Source organism: Cicer arietinum, chromosome 4, assembly GCF_000331145.2.
Source record: "Cicer arietinum cultivar CDC Frontier isolate Library 1 chromosome 4, Cicar.CDCFrontier_v2.0, whole genome shotgun sequence".
In the NCBI taxonomy this organism is placed as follows: domain Eukaryota; kingdom Viridiplantae; phylum Streptophyta; class Magnoliopsida; order Fabales; family Fabaceae; genus Cicer; species Cicer arietinum.
The window spans coordinates 26,728,755-26,747,651 of NC_021163.2; the positions used below are offsets into that span (position 1 = coordinate 26,728,755).

Sequence of the window (18,897 nt, forward strand, 5' to 3'; positions counted from 1 at the left end):
TATCATATGTAATATGTAATGCTACTAGTTATTTTGTGACAATTGTTTGAAGCCAAGAAAATGTTTGAAGTAAGATGCAGAGTAATGGCAACAAAAATAATCACATCTATGACCAAAAAAGTTATTACATCAAAGCTTAGGGTCAGTAAAATAAAAAGCAACAGAGCCTAAGCTAATTAGAAAATTAAAATAACCCCAACTCAAACACAGTATTTGTTACTACAATGTATTTTTCAGTATGTAATTTGTTACTATATAGTCTCAAAAAGACTAGTTCTTTACAACTTCAAATTATTTAGTAGTAATAACAATTACAACCATATTCTATACACAACTATATATAATGAGTATGCAAGTTTGAGTCTTGAGACCTATCCTGATTCGACTCTAAGGAGCTGTAGAAACCAATTCATCTAAACTTTTTTTATATATAAAAAAAAAAAGTAAAAAAGTTGCAACAAAATGAAGAAAAATAATTGATTTTTTGTATTAATCAAGGCCTGGAAAAAGAAGCATCATTTGGAAAATCAAAAGGGCACCAGTTACCAATATTCAACAAGTCAGCATCATGATCAATTTCAGGTCCAAGAAGTGGTGTTGGTTGTTGAGTGACTTGAAATGGAAGGTTCATCATTATTTCATCAGAATTGGACCACAAAACATCATCATGTGCTGATGATTCCTCTTCACCTGGCAAAGGTGGCAGCTCAAAATTCACACCACCATCATCATCATGAATATTACTACATTGTTGTTGATGATCAATTCTATCATCTTTCTGAAAGCTCTGCATAGAATTGAACTCACTACAATACATTTCATGATTATTATTACTTTCACTAAAATGTGTCACAATTTTGGATGGTGATAGCATTGAATTTTCTAGAGAAGGACTATCAAAAGATGTTGTTTGAATTTGATTTGAATTTTCACAATTAGGCTTTTGATTAAGAAAATTTGCATAAACTAATGCAAGATCAATATTGGGTGAGGAGCTAGAAGATGAAACATTAGTAATATTTCTCATCATAGGATCATAACAATGACCAATTGAGATATTGTTGTTGTTATCTGAAGAAGTGTCACAATTTGGTGAATTTTTGAAAGTGAGAGAATCAAAGGATTGTCTTAAGATTTTGTTGTTGTTGTTACCTCTTCTGTTTTTTCTACAGCCACCACCAACAGGGACATTTCTGAGGGACCCACCTTTTGTCCAATACCTTCTACATCCTTTGCAAAAGTATCTTGGTTGTGTTAAGCTGTAGTTGTTGTAGTAGCAGAATTTTGTGTTGGATGAACCACATCTTGGACAATTTGGTGATATCTCATTAGATTTCCAACTAGTACTCTCCATTACCAAATTGTGTGTCATAAAAAAAATGGTTTAACCCTTTATCCCTCTCTATAAATTTACTTTTGTGGGGGTGTGGATGGGAGAGAGAGGGAGAGGGGAGGGGAGGGGTAGAAAGAAAGCAAATGTAAAGAGAAAGTAGCAATGCTACATAGTTGAGTTATATGTGGAAAGAGTAGCAACGTCTAACACTCGTGCCGATTTGAATTGACTTATTTGAATTTATTTTAAAAATATAAATATTTATGAGATTTAGAAAATACATAATTTAAGACATATTTATAAATTATTTTTAATTTATTAAACTAGTTTATAATTTATATGATAAACACTTAATTGATTATCTATCAAAACAACCTATCAGTCTCTTTTTAATACTTTTTCTACTATCGATTGAAATTTATATTCATATAAATTATATATATAAATTTATATATAAGATTCAAGTGAGTTTCAACTACAGATAATGTTAGAAAAAATAGAATTTTTAAAATAATTGTTACAACGTAAACTCTAATTTTATAAGATATATCTTATCACTGAATTGACACATAATAAATCAGAAAGATAATGTTAAAAATATACTCTCTACAATAAAATATATAAAAAATTAAATAAATAAATATTGATATATTTAATTTAAAATTTAAATTAAATAAATCAATATTTTATATATATATATATATATATATATATATATTGTTATTGAAGAGTAGAGTGTTAGTAGCGTTATTTATGTGGTATTGGTGAAGTTTGAGTTCCCAAAGCACATTGAGTATTGGTGTTGTGATGGTGCACATGAGATGAGATCATGGATTATATGATCTTGGAAATGTGTATGTATCAATTCACATGAGCATGCATAAGACCACTAACCCGTAGGCTAATACAGGGTGTCGGTGTTTAGTACACGTGTAGTGATTATATTGGTCGATATGAGTGTGACTGGGGAAGCAAAACCATAGAAAGCACAATTTTTCAAGTTCCTTTCAACAACAAACACCTTAGATATCACACATTCCTTCAGAAGGGTACACCATCCATCCCAACCCCACACACCATGTCACTCAATTACCATCACCTCTATCCCTCACTCACTACTTGAGAAAAATAGAAATTTAGATAATGATAAAGACACCTCATGCCAGGCAAGATAGAACAAAATATTATAAAAGATTTACAATAAAATTTTATCTATAATTTATCAATCAAGGACACGGTCGTTTAAAATATTTTAGAGATTATATTTTAATTTTAAAAATTCAACTTCTAATAAAACAAATACATAAAATTTTAATTATTTTAATTAAATTATAAATAGTATTTTGATATAAGTTTAAATTAATATTAACTTTTTATCTATTTAAAATGTATCATTTTAACACTTTTTTATATAAAAAAATATTATAGTACAATATAAAAAAATTGAGGCCCAAAAATTTAGGGTCCTGTGAAGTTGGCCTAAGAACCTCGGCTCATGGTCGGCCCTAGGCTAAGAACCCATGTTTAAGGTTGGTCTTGATTGAGGTCTTGAATAAAAATTATAGAGTGTGAACGATAGGTTCAATCATATATGTCAATTGTAATTTGTAAGAAAAAAATGCAATTGTGATATATATTATATGTTTTTATTATTTTCATTTCATCTTGGTATATAATCGTTTTTCAATAACTTATTGTTATAGTTTTACCTATTACTAGTACTTATTTTTATTAAATAGTACTAACAATATACTCTTTAACGCACACTTTTTAATACAATCTATTTAATTAGTTAAAATTTACATAGACTCTATTAAATTATGTGGGTTTCTTACATGATTTGGTAAGACTCGTTATGTGAGTTTTTTTTTCTTTTTAAATTACACTAGTTCTTATGATTACATTAGTGAAAACATTTGGTGTGGAGATTGTTGTGTAAGAACTATTCTTCAATTTAATTCTTACGGTTAAAATTAATAACTCTAATTCGTCTTAACTTCAACCTCGTTGTGAGTTTTCACCTCAAGATAGCCAGCTGCATAAAGTTCCAAACATACACTAAGTTGTGATTCACATAAAATAAGTTAGCTCTAGTTGAGTTCTATTATTAAACTAAAGATTAATGTAAATTCTTAAATTTTATATAGCATTTTAGAACTCATTAAAATACTAAAACAGAGTCAATAATCTAAAGTAAATTATCTTGATATATTGAGAAAGCTTTGGTTGTTATGGAAAAAACACACGAGTTTGAGAGGTAAAGATTTGTGAGTTCAACTTTCCCAGTAACATTTTTTTCTTTCTTTTTTTTATAAATCAGCAATTTTTTTTCTTAAATAGTCTAATGACGTAATTCACAGACACGAACGACGAAAGAAAGATAATTCAAATTAGAATGTGTTCCAACATATTAATCAATACAATTATCATCAAAAGTATTTATAGGACAAATTACTAACACTTCTTTTTTCTTCTATACAAGAATCACTAACATTTCTAACAACCATGATAACTTTTGTCATTAATTAATGAAAAAAGTTAACTTATTTTTATCAACCGTGCAGCTGAGGTAGTACTTATGCTTTGCTACTCTAAACACAAGCTTGTCTCTTGTGCAAGAAAGAAGCACATGGAAGCTAAGTAAGCATTTTATGAAGAAAGAATGTCTCTTTCATCTGAACGATACCGAACTTTTCGTTGACTATTTCTTGGATCATGGGCTTCTTGGATCATGTAACACTAAGATTTTCATTGATAGTTAACACTATTCCTAAAATTCCTCACCGGTTCCCCATAATAATACTAATATACAACCTGTAATACAAAAATATGCAAGCGTGCATGTTGATTGAGTTTAGTCTTAATAGACTTTTAAGAACTACCTTTTTACTCAAAATCTTACTATTATGAACTCATGAATAAAGTATTTTTTATAGTAAAATTATCTTCATTTAACTAATTCATAATAAATGTGGCATTCACTCATTTATATTTCCAATGCATTTGCCTCATGAGAATATAAAATTCTCAAATATGTTAAATACTTTTCCAGACCACGACAACAAATGTTGAGTTTCACATTACAAAGAAAAATATTAAATAGAAAAAATAAATTTGATCTCTTATATTGGCATTTTAAACATAGTTCTAACATTAAAAAAATAGTAACCTTGAATCATTAAACAAAAACATTAAATTATTTGATATCAATATAAACAATTCAGAAACATCAACCAAACTAGTAAAAAAAAAAGCACATAGAAGGTTGTTAAATAGTTAAACTTAAAATATATTGGAAAATACATATATGATATACAATCAAAATTGATTCCTCTCAACTTTCTAAAAGGTATAATTTTAAAAATAAATCGGTGTGAAGGAACGCATGATATCACCATGTGTAACAGATTAAATGTTTTAATCTGAGCAAAAGACCAACGCAATCAAATGGTCATGAAGAAGAAAGAGTAAAGAAGTTTGAAAATCTTAATCCAAGGATCCCTTACGCTAGGGGTCTAACCAACAAACTTCCGCAAATAATATGTAAAGTTGGCAATCTATGAACAAACGTCAGCAAAAATTATGTAATGGAATGTTACATTTGAAAAGATTCAAAGAGCAATAGTTATGTACAGTACTAAATACAACAATCAGCATAATGAATAGAACCATTAAATATAGGGACCAGTTATTTCACCAGGACCCACTCTACAGCCATAAGCATCGTCGTCCAAAATGTGCACTAGCATTGGAACAAATTAAAAAATGTCAAAATGTACACATATTAACACAAAATTTCGGTGGCTTATGATTGGTGGCTGATGCACAAACATCACCACCACTCATGTGGTGACAATCAATAAGGACATTTACAGGTATGAACTATGCAAATAGCTGTGCTTCTGAGGTTCTACATGGTCATTTTGCTGCTACAGCTTTTCCTGTACAAAAGCAAGAAATAAAGTGAATTCATGAATTAGATCAACAGAACCAAACATTATAATATTAGGCCATTTGGTTTGAGAAAACATTTTTTTTTCTGTTTTCACTTTAATTACAGAAAACGGTCTTATTGACATTTGATTTTCAACTCAGATAAAACATTTTTTCTGTAGACAGAAAATAAAATGAAAACAATGTGACACTTTTGCAATTAAAAGTGAATAATAGAAAGAAAAAAAATACAGCAAGTAAAAGATTTACAGGCTATATCGTTACCTTAACCCACCAAACACACGCACAACTACACTAACAAAAGACATCATCAACACAATCATTAAATTTATAACCATTTCCTTGGCTTCTCTTTTAAAAAACAAACATAAGATCCACGACATAAATACCAAGAATAACAACCTGAAGCATCTGCATTAATTTTGGATGCTGCTCCAACAGCTGGCAAAGTTTGTCCCGGTCACTCAACAAAGACTGCCATGTAGAATGGTACAATGATTAGATTAAAATTTGTCAATTCCCCCCTTAAAAAGTGCATGCAAGTGGCAAATACCTGAATGGCCTCTGGAGACTTGAAATACTCATGCAATGACATTCCAGCATCCGAATACTCTTGCGACTGAGCATCCCCTGCTTGTTGAGTATGTTGAACTTGCTGCTGTTGCAGTTCATGTGAAAACTGTTGTTGCTGATGGGTTTGATAATATGTCTGCATTGAAGAAACCTGAGACTGCTGCAGCATCTGTAACTCGTGCACTTGAGCATTGCTCTGCACAGCCATCCCTTGATCCAACTGCGGCAAAGTTTGAACAGGTGGCCTATGGAGCTGTGGTGGCTGCGGAGGACGTGGAAGCTGAGGGGGCTGTAGTGGCTGCAACTGAGTAACTGAATGCATAGACTGAAAGGAACCTTGGGGGACAGACATGTTATGCAAGAAGCTTGGATGGTTTTCACTATGTTGCTGATTTGAGGTGTTACCATAGAGAGTCAATGGCATAGATGTTGGCCTACTGAACCCCAAGGACATCATTGAAGGATTTAGTGGATATGACGACAATCTGGCTCCCGAAGGACCAGCTGAGGCCTGGGAAAGTTCAGTAGTCCCAATACTTGACTGATTATATGGAGCAGGTTGGGAGGCAGAAGTTTTAATAGATGATAAGTTATATGAACTAGATGCATAAGGAGGTGGTGTAGGAGGAAGGGGGGGAGCCAGTCTACTAGGTCCACTAGGGGAAGATGCAGAGTTCCTAGAATATTTGGAATCTGGCATCGGAACAGGAGATGCATTGGAACCGTTGTTGAATGGAGATGAATAATCCGACTGAACCTGCAAAGAAAAATTAAAGGAAAAAACAGGATTAAAAAAAGATGATTTATGACTGAAGTGAAAGGAGGAAACAACTAAAGCACAATAAGACAAGACTACTCACTTGGAATGCTACTGGACGCCGTGAGCCTGCCGGAGAATTAGCGAATGAGGATGACTGGCCGGGCATGGAATCGGTAGCATGTGATATTACAGGTGAGACTGTTGGTGGGGGTGGCATGGGCGGTAAAGGAGGTTGGTTCGAAAAAAATCTCAGATCATATAGTCCTTGAGACCCAGCAGAAATACCACCATGTTGCGGACTGTTTTTTGAATAGAAATTCTGAGAAGCAATCCTTGATTCAACTGGTAACTGCATAGATGTTGCAGATGGATTGTTGTAAAGAGATGCTGGATATGAACTATTTGATGCTGCAGAATCGTAACCGCCAGATATCTTAGGTTGAAGAACATTCTTTGAGTCATCAGCCTGCTCACCATACTTCCTATCCGAAGAAACACTTGATTCACGAGTCAATGACATATCAGGTCGCGAACCAGAAACCTTTGAAGAAAACTCACTCTGAGCATTTTCATCAATATTAGATCCTAATGGAGTACCCATATGAGAAAATTGACTGCTATCAACAGCATCACTTTCTGTCTCTTCAACAATTGAGTGGGGAGAACTTTGCTCAACTATAACAGGTGCAGGCTGCTGTAAGTTATCATCTGGCTGAAGGAATGGCAACTTGTCATCAGAGTCGGACTCCTCTCCATCAAAAACTATATCAATTCCTTGAAGATCATCGTCAAGATCCGTTTTTAATTGTTTAGATTTGTTTGACTTCTCTATATCTGTAGCTTTTACAGGAGAAGCATTTTTTAGATGTCCCACTGCTTCTCCCACTACGGTTGCTGAAGGGTTCTGGCGTTCCCTTTGTCTTGCCATAAATTCATCCACATGAATTGATGGAGGTCTCCCACCGGTAGATCCTGCTCGTGGCACTGTTATTACGTTAGTAACCCCTTCAACATTTCTCTCCCTTGCCACATAGTCATCCACATGCATAGATGGCGGTCTGCTGGTATTCGGCTTTCGCTGTCGGAAGGCATCCCTACGTGTAGGGCCAGATGAAACAGTAGACTGAGCTAAGCCTCGTGAAAAAGCATTTTGAGAAGAGATATCGGCTTGATAACTTTCTCCTCTACCCCGTCTAGCTGGTCCATCCATTGCTGACAGTTTCTTTTTGGCAGCAAGATTTGTCTGTGTTAATCTATCAGGTAACGTTTCTGGGCATTCCCAAAGAAATTTGTCACCAAGCCCTCCAACGTAAAGATGATCGTCGATCTTGTCAACACTGTTTTCAAGCATGTGATGTGTCTTCGGAAAATCTAAAACATCATTTTGGGGCAAAACATCACCCAACTTCATGGAACCAACAGGCCTTTGCAATACTAAGGACAATGACTTGACTGAATCAGAAACCTAGCACCCAAACAGTCACGTGAAGTTAAAAAATGAATCAGTGAAAAAATAATAAAGAGGAAGCTGTATTGATATGGGATTTTACCTGGTATAATGGGATTTGCAAGTGAGACGTGACCATACAGTCATTCACAGTAGCCTTTGAACTTAACATAGTACTCAATTCTAGTATGTAATTTATATTTTCTTCAGGAAAGTCAAATGATCTTGTCACATCATCAGAAATCCCAAAGAGGTACTTCAATGCAACAACTCTGTCAGAAATCAAACTAACCAATAAAGAAACTGTTAATTTATCCTGCTAGATTTACCCAAACAATAAAGATAAAGTGCAGAGAAACTTCCATATAAGTCACAGCCTTCTTTTCAACGCATAGAATCTTGTGATATCAAGAGAAAAAGTCAAAATTTCATAAATATATAGACCTTCATTTCTAACATATACACATAGACACAGGCACAGACAGATAATGCAGAGAGAGAGTTCAAATTTCAAATTGATGTGTTAATTCATCTTCATTTTGAACAGAACTAAAACAGTATATGAAACGTAAGTTAAGCATAGGCTAAACACTCCTAACTCAGGTGAGAGTTGTATATTGTACCATAAGTCACCATTGAGTACATTATACAAAATGATGGAGAAATAGAGGGATATGTAAAAGATTTGATTCAAGAGAGATGGTTGAAATGAAGGAGGGACCAGGTGTTTTATGTGACAAAGGTACCACCAAAGCTAAAAGGCAAGTTCTATCTTACAGCTATAAGACTGATGATGTTGTATGGGAAAAAGTGTAGGGAGATAAAGTGCCAACATGAGAAAACTCAATGTAGCAGACAAAATGGGATTAGGAATGGTAGCATTAGAGAGAAATGGGAAGCTAATATTGTAAAAAACATGATTGAATCTCAACTTGGGCGCTTTGGACATGTTTAGAGGAGACTTTTGATTCTTTATCAAAGAATCAAAAATGAGATAGAGGGATCGTGGGATGACCGCTATTGTGAAGGTCAAAAAACAGTATATAAACTAGACGTAAAATACAAACAGTATATAAAAATATAAAAAGGTAGCAAAATACACAAAAATTAACGATGCTGAACGGAGCAAGAAAAGAACGAAAACAACAGAGCAAGAACAGTGGTGACAGAGCAAGAACAAAGTAGAGGAAGAACAAAAATGGCTTCTTTTTCACGGTTGCGTGGGTTTATAATAAATAAAAAAATTAGGGCTTAAGTAGGTGTAAAATGACCAAGATACATTTAATGAAGAATAAACATATAAAATAAAACTTGTGTTTTTGAAAAAGCCCTAGAGCAGGTCCAATAGCGGGTCAGGCTAGATAGCGGGTCGCAATGATAGCGGGATCGCAGCCGGGAGCGCCGCTACCGTCAAACACATTTTACCGGTTGGTGGCATCGTTAACAGCCATCCACTGTACTGGGATATGACAACATTGATGTAGAGGATGACTAAGAAAAACAATAGGAGAAACTATTAAGAAAGACTTAAGAGGTCAATTGCTTCGCTAGAGATATGATTTATGATAAAGCATTATGGAGTCATTTGATCTATGTAGTCGAACACGCGCTGTGGGATAAGGCTTGGTTGCTCTATTCACATTCACTTTGAAATTGGAATGACCAACTTGAATTTTAAGATCAGTGTTTCATCCTCTATTTATGGAAGTATTTACATTTTAGCAATTATAATAATCAGCCTTCAGTTTCAAGCTAAATTAATCATTTATAGCAATTCAACAGTAGCAACTGACAACTGCACATCATCAAGGTTACTGTCAAGGAAGCAGAAAACAAGAGGGGAATAACACTGTTTAAATAACTACAGCTGGTCCATTCTCAAAGATTAAACGAGGTTTTGTGAACCCAATATTAGTGAACACACAAGTTGAAAGAACAGTTTTTCAAAAATTTGAATAAGCACATCATAGAAGTTAATCAGAAACAGCAATTGAGAAACTTAAATCTCACCTGTCCCCATTCGGGCAAAAGTGCAGAGACCCCACAGATAAAGCATAGACAGCTTCAATTCCATAAGATGACAAATCCTCCGTTGGGTCAATTGATCTCAACAAATTCATCCAACAGTTGAGTAAAGGAGGGCATTTTCTCCATTCCACTATACTTGGAATATTGACATCCATATCATCTTTCTGAGAATCAAGTTCACGAGCATAATGGTGGATACCAGAAAGAGTTGCTTCAAATGCCATTTGACCTTCACTACATGAAGCTAATTCTTTGAAAGCTATAAGACAAGCCAGTAACTCTTTTCCAACAGGTAGGACCTTGAAATATCAAAATCAAGTAATATTGAGAGCAATGGAAAGAAGCACTACAATTTAAACTATAGAGTGAATGTTAAGCTAAGAATTTTGGCAATCCCTTGCTCTGAAAGGCATTTAAATACACAAGAAAGGGCATTTCATTATACAAATCTACGAGTAAGGACAGGATCAGAGAGTCACCTGGCAACTCTTCAAAAGATAACGTAAAATGAGAGCATAATCTTCGTCACTCATCCTGTCAAATTTTTTACTGCCAAACAACCAGAAAATTCATCACTTGAAGTTCAAACTTGAATGAAACATGACTGATAACACTAACAAGAAAATAAGCTACTCACAAGTCATGTCTTCGAGTGTAATATCGAGAAGTTTCAGAATTAAAAAGAAGCGTGATAAACTTGAATACCGGGAGACACCAACTAAAAAAATTAAAACTGCCCTTTGCAGAACTTCTACCATCAGGAGCTGACTTTGTATCAACGTCAACAATGACAAAACATCTATCCAGTACCTTCATTAGCGTCTGAAGAGTGCCCAGCCTCAACAATAAGCCCTGATAGAGAGAATGTAGACCAGTTTTATATTATGCAAAACTATTATTATAACCAACAGTCAATGAAACTACACCTTTCACAATAGTTCATGATGAAAACATGAAACAAGAACGAAGGGAAAAACAGATAAAATATAAGTCCAATGACCTTGCCAAGTGGATGCTCTAATAGGCTGACAAGAAAATCAAGAAGCCTCAAAACCTGAAAATAAAGGAGAAAATGTCAAACCAGAATACCAGATAAACTGCAAGCTCTAAATTAGGGGGATCACAGGATTGTTACCTTGTATGCATCAGTATCCGATGGAGATGATTCTGAAACATGACTTGTGATCGATGACAATATTGGTTGCAAGAGCATAGATGCATAATTAGCATTTTGGCGAGCAATGCGAGTTACAAAAACACGCAGCAGATCTTGGGTGACTATTAATGCCTGCCAAAAAATCAGAATAACACATTCAGACAAGTCTTGCCAACAATAACCATTCCATATTAGAAAATGTAGGTTCGGAGCATTTACAGAAACTACATACAGAAATGGCATGATGCTGTACAATCTCTGCAATTTTGTCAAGGTGTGGTGCCAACTGGACAACCAGCTTCTCAAGGGGTGCAGATTCCAAATACCAGTTGACACGCCTCTCCATCTGAGGCCCTAACAGGGTTCCAACAGCCAACATTCTTCGTGTAGTTAACAAAGGCATTCCACCAGTCCAAAGCCATATATCTTCCTCAGGAAACAAATCAATCTTGGAATATAAAATAGATAAGAACAGAAGAATTAATCATATAAACAATTAAAAAACCCTTACTGTACATGTCTTTGAAAATAACAACATGGTTGGATGAATGGAATGAGCACTAAGAGATATTAAATATTTAAAGAAATAAAAGCATCAACACAGTGTACAGAGTAAATGTTCAAATGGAATAAGCATACCAAAAGGTAGAGCAAACTGCATGTTTCTTTTGGACCTAGAGTCAGCAACGAAGTACCCCGAACGCTGGCAAGAAGGGTGTGATAAAGACCTGGACTCCAGCCATGTACTGGCCAAAAGGCAAGGGCTGACGCAATAAAATGACAGACGGCTCCATAACCAATCGCATAATCAGGATATGGAGATGATAACTCTGCTGCACATGCAGCTAGCTTGGGGCTGCAATTATCAGATTTAATCAACTCAAAGAAGATAGCATGATTCTCAAATCAAAAATGAAGAGAAAGTAAACTAAGAGAATACCTTATTTCCCCGTGTAATCTTAAAAGAGCATTCATTAATTTTGTATTCCGGTGTTGTTCCTTTGCTTCCTATAAAATTGCAACCAAACAGTCTATATCAAGAATGCATTGCACAAGGGCTTTCATTTACTGTGTCCTCTATTAAATTAACAGTCAGTCAGTGCCTCAGTGGTAGTACTGTATACAACAACACATTTTAGCCTCATCTATTTGCTTATAAATAGCAAAAAATATTTAACATGACACATCAAGAGAAGGTCCACTACCAAATAATACAATGTCATTTTCAGTCTTTTAACCCAATACACAATGCTGCAAAAAACTACTATTTTACTCTGTTTTTGGATTGGAGAACATTCTAAATTGCTTACAATGACCTCTTGGAAAGTGATTCGTGATCACATTCTAAATTTAAATTTTTCTAAGGTTTGAACCAAATGCTACCTGTAAAAGAAAATACCTGTAATTTCTGCAGAAGTGTAATCAGTAGCACCAGAGAAGGAACCAAAAGATCAACTATGCTCAGCTCACGATTGCGTTCCAATAGTAAGTCTGATGTAGCATTGCATTCTGTACCCTCGTCTACAAGGTAATCTGTTCAAAAATAAGGAAAAATTTCATTTATCAGGCTTTAGAAAGAATAAATAACAATGTTAAATTTCTACTTACAGGACCAAAAAAAAATACTTGTATTGAAACAAACAGTAGGGGAGTTCAAGTGATGAGAGTGATCGTCTAAAAACATAAGAACAGAATGGAGTACACAAATAAGAAAAAAAGAGAAAAACAACTGAGAGTACTGCAAAGCTTCCCAATCACTCTGCATGACGGACATGGTACCACACACCAAGAGGGGCTAAAATTGCAAACTTACCCTCATAAACCAGAGAATGTTTAATTAAACAGCAACGAATAAACAAAACCCTAAACTCAAAATTAAATGTTATGCTCCAATCAAGCGTTCCATAGAATTGCACTACACACTGGCATATTTATCCCCTTTTTCCCAAAACCTTTGTAATGATCCATTACGAATTACTCGAGGGGAGTACACACCGTTGCACCTTGGAAACCCCAAGTATTATATTTTGAAAGAAAGTAATTGATTGACAACTGAGAGTACTGCAAAGCTTCCCAATCACTCTGCATGACGGACATGGTACCACACACCAAGAGAGGCTAAAATTGCAAACTTTTACCCTCATAAACCAAAGAATGTTTAATTAAACAGCAACGAATAAACAAAACCCTAAACTCAAAATTATATGTTATGCTCCAATCAAGCGTTCCATAGAATTGCACTACACACTGGCATATTTATCCCCTTTTTCCCAAAACCTTTGTAATGATCCATTACGAATTACTCGAGGGGAGTACACACCGTTGCACATTGGGAACCCCAAGTATTATATTTTGAAAGAAAGTAATTGATTGATAATGACCCGGTTAGTGTAAGCCCTAGTGGCATTCATTATTCCATATTAATTTAAAATTTTATATATGTTGAGGCATTGCTTTTATTATGCGTTTGTTGTATGACATAACAAAGTCCTTAGAATAGAATGTTACTTTTAAATCATTTGTAGTCAAGTATTATTGTTATTAATAAAGACAATAATGCACAGGCTATTGTGTGGATATGAACGACGGTCACGAGTATGAGGATCATGGATATGAGATCAAGTCAACAAGCAAGTATTAAACATGGGATATTTAATATTGGATAGGTCAACTAGTAGTACACTTCATAATAGATATATAAGGGTCATAGGCGCTCCTAATGTCGGCCCCCAAGTCATTTGACTTGAAGTCAATATGATTCCTATGCAACTGGTTGACTTCGAATAGCCTCAAACATTGACTCTAAATCACAATAAATGCATTATTAGGACATTAATGAAGCACGTGAAGAACAGAAGTGATGAAGCACATGAGGAACAGAAGTGATGTAGAGAGGATTCATTACTCCTATATAACAGGAGTCTACAGGCCACAACATAGCGTGAAATGTGTGCGACACAAGTATCAATGTGACATATTGGGACCGCAACTTATTGCACATCTACATTGCACAACGGCATCAAACATTTTCTTACATTTTACTTGTGTTTGGAATGTTTGCATGAAAGGAAAGGAGGATTGTTTAGGATGTTCACTTCCAAGCAATGGAAGAATAGTCAATTTGCCAAGACTAAAGACAAGAAATTAGTTGAAAATAGTCCTAGACAAGGAACTTGGAAGAATTTGATTAATTGCATAAAGGATGCTTTTCCGATACTTAAAGTTGGCTACGATAATAAGAAGAAAAAAAATGTATTTAAATTTATAAACTATCTTCCATTGGTTGATTGCAAAATTTATACTATATTACAAAATTAGTATTTGTTTGTGAACTAATTTAATCTTTTTTCATTCTTTAGATATCAACTTTTATTGAAATTTATTGATAAGAGATGGAGCAAACAATTGCAAAGAACTTTGCAACATGTTGCAGGCTACTACCTTAATCCAATGTTGCATTACCAACCTAATTTCAAAGCCTGATAGGTTAGTGAAAGAAAGGGTGTATGATTGTTTAACAAGGATGATGGGATGAGATATGGATATGGTGAATGAGATTGATGGTCAATTTGAGCATTTCAAGAGTAAAGGCGGATTCTTTGGTAATGAAAAGCTCAATGTGGACTAACAAACAAGATACCAACTCTGTGGTGGAATCTTATGGTGATGGACACCCAGAGTTGCAAAACTATGCCATTCATCTGTTGAGTTTGTCGAGTAACTCTTCTGGTTTTGAGAGGAACTAAAGTGCATTTGAGATGGTAATTGGTATGATTTCAAACTTCAAACTCATTAGTATATTTAATTTCCACAACTACTATTTTTTAATTTGTTTTGATCCATACCAAAGTAGATTTTCATGGTAATTAAGAACAGAAGGGATTTCATGTAAACATAAGTCAAACTTACAAAAATGTTCCTTTTTAATGTCAAATACTCAACTAGCTTCATCAAATGTTTTGAATTAAATAGAGAAGATTAGGATTAATAGCATTAGATGGTTCAAAACTAGTTAACTTTTGCCTATAATAGTGACATGAGAGTTACTATACTTGTACTATATTATATGGAAGTTGGACCTAAAACAAAGGCCGCTTAATATATTAATAAGTACATAACCAACAGTTTATTCTTTTCCCAAAAAATTTGCATCTGCTCATTTATGAAAGAAGACTTTTTGGAAATAGGGTAGTCTTTTTCTTCTCCTCAGAATAATCTTTTTCTTCTCCCCAGAATAGTCTTTTTATTTTCCGCAAGAGAACTATTTGTTTGCCTATTCCTACTTGGATGAAGTCGAACAGTAAGACCAAAAAAATGAAATCGAACAGAGGAAAAACGAGCCTTTTCAATAAAACAAACTGTGCAGATGGGTGAGAAATATAAGACACCAGTTTCTGCATAGGCATGGACCCGACCAAGGCTTGCAAGATTGTGGAAGCGGACAAGTGTATGTCCCAGATTGCGATTTTAACTACCATGACTGGAATTTCCTATTTTCCATTGGTTTCTATCTTGAAGTTCGTCAAAAACCAACACCCTATGTAGGATTGGGAGAGGGAAACGTGATTCTAATACAAATTGTAAGATCTTACAAAAACAATAAAAGTGAGTTTATCGTGAAAATAAGATATAAAATTAATTATTAAAGTATAATAAATTGATAAATTTTAAGTAACAACTTAATATTTCATGTTGCAGTTACTGCATTTTTATTTTTAATATATAATTCAAAGAAAGGGAAGAGCATAGAAAATCCAAGGATGAAATACAAAGGGCCACACACAATATTTTAAATGGAACCAAAAAAATGCCCAACTTGAATTTTAGGGGAATAATGGGGGGGAGAGAGAGAGAAGAATGGCATGGGTTGAGGAACAGATGCAGGTTGAAGCATGAACACAGAAGGGAGCAGGAGAATTTGCTCAGACAAAAGAGAGGGATTTGAGGGCTGTGGCAAATCAGAACAGAGTAATATTAGAGTTGGTTGGTAGAGAGTGGAGACAGTTATGCAGAAGCTGCGTTAAGCTTGAGACAGAAGAGAGGGGGGAATTTAAATTCCACAATGCTTCAATTTTCCCAGCAATCCAACTATAACTCCACAATGCTTCAATTTTCCCAGCAATCCAACTATAACTCACCAAAGCAATCTTATCCGGAATAAGCTTGTTAGAGTTATGTGATTTTAGATAGAGGACAGAATAATAAGAATCTTGAATATTATTGATAATAACTTGATAGAAAAGACACAATATCAATCTTATTATAGGGATACATAGACTCTATCCTAAATGAGTAGGAAATAAAGAATAAATAATGATAATATAAAAATAATAATAATAATAATAATAATAATAAGTAATAAGTAATATAAAATCTAATCCTACAAGGTAATCTAAGATTATAAACTAATCCTAGGAAATAACTTACAGATACTCTAATTTAATATCAAAGATATTATAAGATATTTTCTAATAACAAATCTCATAGATGGAGGCAAAACTTGTAAAAAAGTGCAAACTTGATGATAAGAAACAGTTGTAGATAGTGAATCCTTTAAAGGCTTATGAATTATCTTAAGCCTTTGAAGCTAAAATGTATTTGCTTTATATTGGGGTTGAATATTAGCAACAATGACCTTTCATTGTTAGTTATGAATATGTGTTTATTTTTGTGTTGTTTACTTTTTGAATATTTTTATCGAGGTACTTTTACTTCTAAAATATTTAATATTTTAAATACCCTACATACTAATCATTGTGCATAAAATTTCATAAGAATCAGAATTTTCATGTGGAAAATGTATATTGGGATTTATCTTATTTTGTTAACCTATAAAAAACAAATACCTTAGTAAACAAAAATATTTAAATTCATAATATACTAATCATATTAACATTTTGTCATTTAAAAAAATCATAATACTAAAATACAATTACAAATAATACATTATAGGTTGCATATCATACAGCTATCCCGTTGATAACTGTTCATAACATTAGCTTGTTAATCTGGCAAGCAATGCATTGCAAATGTAGTGAAGGGAATGTCTCGGCAATAATATATTTGATGCAATAATCTAGGCCATATATGTGACCCATTATAACAAGTATAATAATTAACTTACCATAATTGTTTGAGGACCTCTCAAGCATGAATCTGCAGTTGACCAAAATGGCATAAATAACTGTAACAGCACCTTCATCATAGAGAGAAGCAGCAACAGTCTGCATTGATTAAAACTGTTATAAGAGAATATTTATAATCATCAATGAGCCGACTCAAAATTGACTATAACATACCGGGTTCTCAGAAATAAAAGACAAAATCCTTAATGCTGTTGTCAACTGTGACAGTGAAGAATCACGAAGAGTAACGCCATCAAAAGACTTGTCAGATATAAACTTTCCAAGATTCTCCATGACATTGATATCAGAGCCACTGGAAGATTCTCCAACAGCATTTTCAACATCAGTCAAATCTGAAACTAGGACACTAGTCGAAGTTAACTGAGCATCTCCTCCAGAAGCCAATAGAGCAGCATAACGTAGGAGACCAATACCCCCATGTTTGTGGTATACTACACCAGCATCTATCCATTCCAACAATCGTGAGGGAGCATCTTTTCTGTTAGAACCTGGAGAGGAGAAATGCAAAGCCCTATGAAGTTCTATAGCATGTCCAATCCAAGAGCCCAAAGATGATGATGTGGAATCAGTAACAATGGCTTCAATAATCTCAGCAACTGAATGAAATATTGTAAGATTTACTGCTGAAGATCCTGAAAGCAGCAGATAAGAAGCAACAGTTCAGATCGCTGAACAAGAAATCACGCCACAACTATGCATAAGAAAGATAACAGAATGACTTGACTACCACCGTTTTTTCCAACAGGTTCAGATTCATTTGTAGAACTTAATGCTTCAATCAAGATGGAAACGGCCTACAGAAAATGAAAGAGACATGGCACTTTAAGTATAGAAAGCAATATAACATATACTACATTATCTAAGCAAATAAATAAAAACTCCTTTTAACTACATCTATAATAAAACATCCATGCGCGCACATACACACTGCAAACAAGGATAAAGTAACCATATTAGGCATAATAAAAATGAAATAGTTCCCTATTTTATTCAAGTTCAAGTAATAATAAAGCATTACTCCAGGTAAAATACAAAATTTTGAATTTTGAAAATAAAAAATAAAAGACCAAACAACCACACCATGAATATATTACGTTTGCAAAAATATTATCCATTAAGGGACCTAAGAGACTATCATCATATTAATATGACTTATCAAAGTATATTTTTGTGCATACCTCTGGAAAATTTCCGAAAGCAAGCAATGCTTGGCGCCCACAATCAGACCTATAAACCATCAGCAGGTTTAATTCACAACTCAACAATTTCAAAATATTTAAGCTTCAATTCTGAAAAAAGTAAAGCAATGTCCACCTTGAGAGAGCAGACAGTTCCCACACAACCCATAAGAACTCTTCTGATTGTCGATTTGATGAAAGCAAACAATCAATGGCATTAACCTAGGCGCAGTATCAAAATCATCGCAATTAGGCATAAACAAACATTGGATTCAAAACATTTAAAAAAAAAAGATACAGCTGCAGAAAAAGGAGGGAAAGA

The 18,897-nt window shown here is 34.1% G+C and overlaps 2 protein-coding genes across 5 annotated transcripts in view; both read right to left on the reverse strand.

Annotated features, from left to right (window-relative positions):
- Window positions 1-212: 212 nt before the first annotated feature.
- On the reverse strand, window positions 213-1,463 carry LOC101491979 (dof zinc finger protein DOF3.5). Its single transcript, XM_012714926.3, has one exon. It carries the CDS (start codon window positions 1,370-1,372, stop codon window positions 494-496), a length of 879 nt encoding a protein of 292 aa, XP_012570380.2. The 5' UTR covers window positions 1,373-1,463; the 3' UTR covers window positions 213-493.
- A 3,450-nt stretch (window positions 1,464-4,913) lies between these two features.
- LOC101502968 (protein virilizer homolog) overlaps window positions 4,914-18,897 on the reverse strand; it is an 18,775-nt gene continuing 4,791 nt past the window's right edge. For 2 of the 4 annotated variants that reach the window (XM_012714931.3, XM_027333648.2), the window contains 19 exons: window positions 18,712-18,797; window positions 18,576-18,624; window positions 18,125-18,191; window positions 17,551-18,029; window positions 17,376-17,475; window positions 12,651-12,784; window positions 12,192-12,259; window positions 11,891-12,107; window positions 11,484-11,699; window positions 11,231-11,383; window positions 11,096-11,149; window positions 10,733-10,947; window positions 10,575-10,644; window positions 10,078-10,394; window positions 8,171-8,354; window positions 6,721-8,085; window positions 5,841-6,617; window positions 5,690-5,761; window positions 4,914-5,274 (listed from right to left, as the gene is read on the reverse strand). In XM_012714931.3, coding sequence (XP_012570385.1) covers window positions 5,263-5,274; window positions 5,690-5,761; window positions 5,841-6,617; window positions 6,721-8,085; window positions 8,171-8,354; window positions 10,078-10,394; window positions 10,575-10,644; window positions 10,733-10,947; window positions 11,096-11,149; window positions 11,231-11,383; window positions 11,484-11,699; window positions 11,891-12,107; window positions 12,192-12,259; window positions 12,651-12,784; window positions 17,376-17,475; window positions 17,551-18,029; window positions 18,125-18,191; window positions 18,576-18,624; window positions 18,712-18,797 — 4,635 coding nt within the window. In that variant the 3' untranslated portion in view covers window positions 4,914-5,262. The remainder of the gene's footprint in view (window positions 5,275-5,689; window positions 5,762-5,840; window positions 6,618-6,720; window positions 8,086-8,170; window positions 8,355-10,077; window positions 10,395-10,574; window positions 10,645-10,732; window positions 10,948-11,095; window positions 11,150-11,230; window positions 11,384-11,483; window positions 11,700-11,890; window positions 12,108-12,191; window positions 12,260-12,650; window positions 12,785-17,375; window positions 17,476-17,550; window positions 18,030-18,124; window positions 18,192-18,575; window positions 18,625-18,711; window positions 18,798-18,897) is intronic. The other 2 variants (XM_004497594.4, XM_012714932.3) reach the window with 2 other exon arrangements.